Below are 6332 nucleotides of genomic sequence, written 5' to 3'. Positions count from 1 at the left end.
TGTGATCTTTCTAAAGTCTTCCTTGAACAGGTTCTCTGGTGCACAAGAAAAATTTGGTGGTTCCACTCAAACATACTTATAGATACCTCCTTGAATTAATTTTTGTTTTCCCATTTTGCAATTAGGCATTACTGTAGTAGATGGTTTGACTTTATCAGTCTTGCAATAATATCCTAACAACTGTCATATTTTTAGTTTCTGGTATTATTCTGATTTTATTATAACTATTCTGATATTATGCTGTGTCAGCACCCTCATTAAAAACATTCTCAAGTACGTCCTAGAGTGCTTTTTTTTTTTTTTTCTATCTGCAGTTTATCCATTTTATTGAGATGGGGTTAATGTATTTATCATTAATGAACATTCACTGGAATTACGTTGCAGCAATCTGTGCTCTGGGAGTTGTATTCATAGCTGCTAATAAATATTTTCTTTCTGCTAGATAAATACTTTGGAAGCAACTAATTTTTCAAAACGAAAACCAGAAGCGCTTGCAAAACACCCTCTGAATAGAATTGTTCAGCTAGAACATACTCAACCATTTCTACTTCATCAGTATTTTACTTAACTAAAAGCTTCTCCTTTTTTTTCTACTCGCATTCTATGCTCCTCTGAGAATGAATTTTTATTTGTTATGGAAAACATATTGTAGATTTTGCAGAAAAGGAAAAAAAACCCATCAGCATCCCAAGGGCATCATATATTTATCAGTCCAGATTTCCTCATGTGTAGGTGCTCAAGACTGTGCTAAGACTACTTTCCAAGCAGCCTAGAGGTAGTTTAAGGCAGGAGGCTCAACATACTATGGCGAAATTAGTTCATGGATGTTACTTAATAAACTACATGATTACAGGGAATTATTTTCTTTAGCTGACTTGTATTTTGTCATTAGTTTCAATCCAGGATAAGAAACCCGGATTAGTACAACTGCCATAAAACAACTCTAGTTTAGCTCTTTAGTTACTAGACAGGAACTGGGGGAATGAATGGATTAAGGATAGTGAGACTACGGGTGTATTAACTGTAATTATTTTAAAACAGATAAACTGTTGGGATCTTATATTTGTCGGGTGTAGGATCACAGTCTCCTGACTCAATGCACTACTACTGACTGTAAGAGTTCACTGCTTTGCCAACTGGCAGAATTCAGGTAAGGACCTGAGGACAGTATTTACAAACCAAGAAGGATTCAACAACTACTTCTGGTTCCCAGCACCTAAATTTTATCGTATTTGAACTACACCTTCTCTCTTAGATGGATCATTCAGTCCTGCTTTAAAGCAAATCCCACACTCTGATCTTGAATCTGATCCTGTAGGATGGCAGCTGTTCTCTCTCATTTAAGCAACTGTTCACTTGGAGATATTAAGCAGCTTCCATCTGCCTGGAAGCGGCTACTGGAAACCCAGTTCAAACAAGGGTTTAAAAAAGCTCTCTTAATGGGCCTCTTAAATTCAAAGCCTTAAGCATCTCCGTGAAAAAGCAGCCTACCAATCCACAAAAGCATTTTGAAACCAGACTTGTTAAGGAAACTGCAGAACATGTAACATAATGAGTGAACACAACCAGGCTAATGTACATGTAATTAAATATATGCCTAATTTGGGAGCACTGGTAGTGCTGTATAGGGGTCAGTGTTCCTAAAGGTCAGTTTTCTGTGTGACATTAATTCTGCATAGTTCAGAATATCTCTGCAGTCTGGGAAAGATGGAGAGGTAAAAAGACAGATCTCTGAAGGGGACTTTGATACAGTCCAAACCAGAAATTTGGGATTAATCTTTCTAGAATGTTGACAAATCAACAACCATGAAGGTCAGAAACTATCCTTTCAACTCAAACTGCTTTGTCTCAGTTTCCATGGACAAGTAATACAGAACATGTTTAGAAGAAATTTCTGTATCTTTTCCTATGGGGAAAATCCTCAGTATTGTTGGGGAAGTGACCAAAGCATTAGGAAGGGAGGCAAGTTCTCAAATGTCCCAAATAAAATCTCATCCATTGTGGAGACATTTCTGTAAAGTCAGTATCAAGAGGAACAGACAATGTGAGCTGCAGATCCAGGTGGAGCTGCCTCTTGTATCTAATCTCATGGCCAGGTTGGATGGTTCTCAGGCTGTTTGGTTCCCTGAGGTGGGACTCTGTCATGAAACACTGCAGCCTAAATTATTGCACAGCTTTTTCTCATCTGTGAGTTTGCTCTCATTGGCACCAACCACCAGAAAATGCTCCTGTTGCCACAGCCAGGAGCCCACAAGCAGCCAGACTGCAGCAGCTCTGTGTCCCCAGGTCCATCACAAGGTGAGCTGGAGTGTGCATTCACAGCAAGGCTCTGCAGGCAGTGCACACACAGAGAACATCTGTGCACACACAGAGCACACATACAGGACACAGCACTGGGAAACACAAACAGGTTTACAACAGCTCATGTTTGTTACCCAAGATCAACTTAACTACTTTCACAGCACATTTGGTGTTTTTACAACAATTATTACCTTGCAGAGATGCAATTCTCAGGTTTTCTGAATAGTATCAACTTCTACAAGATAAAGACATGAGATCAAGTATTTTAAGGTACTTTTATTTAATAAATAACTTCAGTAATAGCACTGTAAAAAGTGAACATCTGTTAAAATAAAAAGGCACTTAAAACAAGAATATGACTATGATGCAGTTTGAATGGTCAGAGGCAAATATACATGGCACATGTCAAGAATGATGTGAGACTCATCACATGACAAACTATGCAATCTTAGCTACAGGGTAAAGGCAAATTTACAGCTAAGACTGCTCAAAAAAAAAAAAAAAGGAAAAAAAAGCTTGTGTTGATACAAAAACATTACAAAAAGAATCGCAACCAAATACGTTAAAAAGATTAGAAGGTGACAAAGCACCAGGCTTTAAACCAAAGAAACATTACACAATAAAGACACAGCATCACGTAAGGCCCTTAGGTGATCTGAGGATGTCTTGGTAAGGTACTTCATGATACTGCCACCCAGGGCTTGAATTTACAAAGAAAATCTAAGCAAGTTACCAGTCAGCAACTTCTTCAGTAATGGCACATGTTTTAAAGCTATTTTTTCCTTCCAAACATTCTTCTCAAACCCTTTCATTTTAACCATAACCTGGCAATATGCAATTTGAAAATCAAAGATAAGTATGCACACACTTTTCAGTCTTTAACACTGCTCCCTTCCAGCTTACTCAACTTACCAAACACTTAATCATACATCTAGCAAGTCAAAGACCAATTAACCTCCACCTCCATGCTACATGAGTTTAATTATATCTGCAAACTCAAGCCCTGATTTCCCTGTAAAGCTAAGAAGTTTAATACTAAATGGCTAGGCAGAGCCCTCATGCTGATTGCTTTAACCCCTTCCCTCCCAGTCACGCCATGCAGCATCACACCCTGCAGAAGACCTGGATTCACAGCACGGGAATGGGAAAGGTCAGAAAGGCACCATGTGACCTGGGCTGACTAGGCTACACAGTCTCAAGTTTTGTTTGTCGTCCAACCTCTGGCACCAATCACTCTCATTTGGAAAAAAAAAAAAAAAAAAAAAAAAAAAAAATTTACATATGGTACATTTTCACACAGGAAAACAAACCTATATGTAATGAATTAGTAAAATCACTGCAGTTTGCCCTAAATCTATCTTATTGTGACTACAAAAATTGCTATGCTGCATACAGTGTTGTGAAGTTATACAAGCAGTGTTCATTTTCCCTCATATTTAGGATTGACCACAGTCGTCACTGCACTCTTGTAAATAGGATTTTCACCCTAGAAAACGAAAAAAACATTATATTAACATTTAAAGATACGAAATAAGAAATGTGTTTGCAAAAAGCATAAAAATTAGCATAAGAAATTACCCATTAATTCTTTGTTTGTACACACAACTTAAGTCAAACTAGTTTTCCTTCTAGCAACTTGAACAAAGGCATGCACAGCTAATAAATAAAGCAAAGGGTTAGCAGGATCCTGTTCCATTTGCACCACAGAATTCCTTGGAGGCAGTTGAACCTCACAGGCTCATTGTGGCTGAGCCATCACCCAGGGCTCTGCAGCCCAGGGCATTTTATAAACAATAGAATTGTAAACAACATTGTTTGACACCAGGACTGACCACAGACCAAATCTGGCTACAATAGACATTTAAATAGCTTATCTTACATTGTAATTTAATTCTAGAAACAAAATGGAAAGACTTCTAGTATTTTGCTAATACACAGTCAAGATTTATAGTGAACATTCAGGATTCATCATTCTCATTTTATTCCTGCAGGCCTCCCCACCCCCCATAAGGGCAAAATGTACAGATAAAACAAAGAACCTTCTGTACTGGTGCAGATGCTGTAATAAAAATATTATTTCTACTGATATGAGACAAGCCTACAGAACAATTGCTTACATTTCACTTGCTGAGATTTAAAAACCCCTAAATTAAACTTATTTTAAGCTTCCTTTTTTCCCAGGTTTCCTTCTATCTCAGTAAATCTTACTCCATTTATGACATCCTTGCACACCTCGAACAGCTTGAACTCAAAATTAACAGATAAATCTTCACAGGAGAAAAGACCACTGCTGGAATGGCCTGGAGCTGCAGCTCTGAGCTCTTATCACAGCCTGAACCTCAATCTAAATGAATGTTGCCTGCCAGCACGAAGCTCTGCTGTGCATACACAACTGATTCCTGAGAAAATCCAGCTCAGTGCAGATGTCAGCCTGAGTGCTTTTCTGGCCAGGGCTGAACCTGGCCTTCAGCAGCAGTAAGGCAATCTCTGTCCCTTCAAAGCTCCCCCCACTCTGAGATGGTCTCTGTATCAACGTATTAATTCAACTCTGTTAATATTCAACTCTATTTACAATATTTCAGGTTAAATCTGTTTTTCCTACACTCAATAAAGGATGCACAAACATCAGGTGTCTATTTTTCAGGGTCATAAACCTGGAAAATCAGCTAGGAATACCACAGAACGTGCCAAAAGTGACAAGGCAAGCAAGCACCTCACTTGGTGTGAAATTTTTGTATCACGGTCCCAGGGAAGTTTGTTGCCTTGTTTGCAAAGCCCACTATAGGACGAGTAACTGGTCTACCCCAACAACAGTGGCTGCTGCTGAGGGAGACCATGTAGCTGCTGTTGTGGTTCCTTTCACAGGAAAAGTGTATTTCTCCTCAAAGCCAGCTTCTCTAACATGCAAAGAGCAAGATGGCAGATCCAGTCTTGCCTTGATCCAAGAGACCTGTCCAGCCAGAACTTGGATTGCCAGACAATGGAAGTCAAAGTTCTCTGTTCAGTCTTCTCAAGATTGAAGTCACTGTCACCTGGACAGAGTTGAAGGAGGAGCTGGGTGTTCAGTGCTGGCTGTACTTCACAAATACAGAGTAACAGCAAAAGACCCTTCCCCCTTCTATCAGTTCCCAGGCAAATGCTGTCTTGATTAAAAGTGTATCACCTACTGGTCTGGGAAGGGATGAGGAGTAACATTTGGCTGGCAGTTTTTAAATTTTAAATCACGGAAATTGTGTGATGCGGCTAGTTCTCAGACATTAACCAAGACAAATTATGACCTTCCCCAGTATTTTTAGCAAAGGGTTTGCAATAGTAATATGCAAATGAAACGGGAAAAACATCCAGGGATGAGTGATTTAATCTGGTACTGAAGTATCTCTTAATGCCTCAAAGTTCTTGGGAATGTATGTTATTTCCTTGAAAAGTTTTAATGGAGAATTCTTAAAAATGTAAATATAAACCAATAAAGTTTATGATGCAGAGGAAGTCCGTAAGCTTCAGAGGCTGCATCATAGACAGAGCAGAAGTTATTGCCCAGCCCTCCCATGGCAAGGCATTATGCAATAGTTGTTACACTGTGCTGTTAGCCTCCAACATTTTACACAACAGACTTCCCCCAGTACATACAGGGGGTATACACTTACATCTTCTAGTTTGTAGAAGAGAGGTAACTTCTACCAGATAGTCTAGAAATGGGTCCAAAGGTTAGGACTACGACTTGGAAATTTGCTAGGTGCTACTCATACAACTGATTTGGACCTGAAATCAGGCTTAAAATACAATTTGCATAATAAGATTGCAAATTTTTTACTACACCACTTTTTGAAGAAGTTAGAATTCAAATTTTCATATTCTTGGTTTAGCATAAGCCCTACAAGGATATTGAAACCCTGTCCTGCCTTCCCTTGTACTTGCACTTTTCAGAAGCAGACAGGGGGATTTAGGTCACTGGATAAAGCACTTGCCTAGCTGTCTCCCCATGTCAGGTGAGTGTCTCAGTTCCCACTGCAAATAATGGAGATTTAGTCAAT

General features: G+C 39.1%; 1 protein-coding gene across 2 annotated transcripts in view; it reads right to left on the bottom strand.

Moving 5' to 3' along the window:
- Window positions 1–2562: 2562 nt before the first annotated feature.
- ITGB1 (integrin subunit beta 1) overlaps window positions 2563–6332 on the bottom strand; it is a 43169-nt gene continuing 39399 nt past the window's right edge. For both annotated transcript variants that reach the window (XM_082285216.1, XM_082285217.1), the window contains one exon: window positions 2563–3787. Coding sequence is in view for 1 of the 2 variants with exons in the window: in XM_082285217.1 (XP_082141343.1) it covers window positions 3722–3787 (66 nt within the window). In the remaining variant the exon portion in view is untranslated. The remainder of the gene's footprint in view (window positions 3788–6332) is intronic.

This window comes from Coloeus monedula (genome assembly GCF_965178545.1).
Source record: "Coloeus monedula genome assembly, chromosome: 1".
NCBI lineage: Eukaryota > Metazoa > Chordata > Aves > Passeriformes > Corvidae > Coloeus > Coloeus monedula.
The sequence above is the reverse complement of the archived record's forward strand: the minus strand, read 5'-3'. Positions and strand labels throughout refer to the sequence as shown.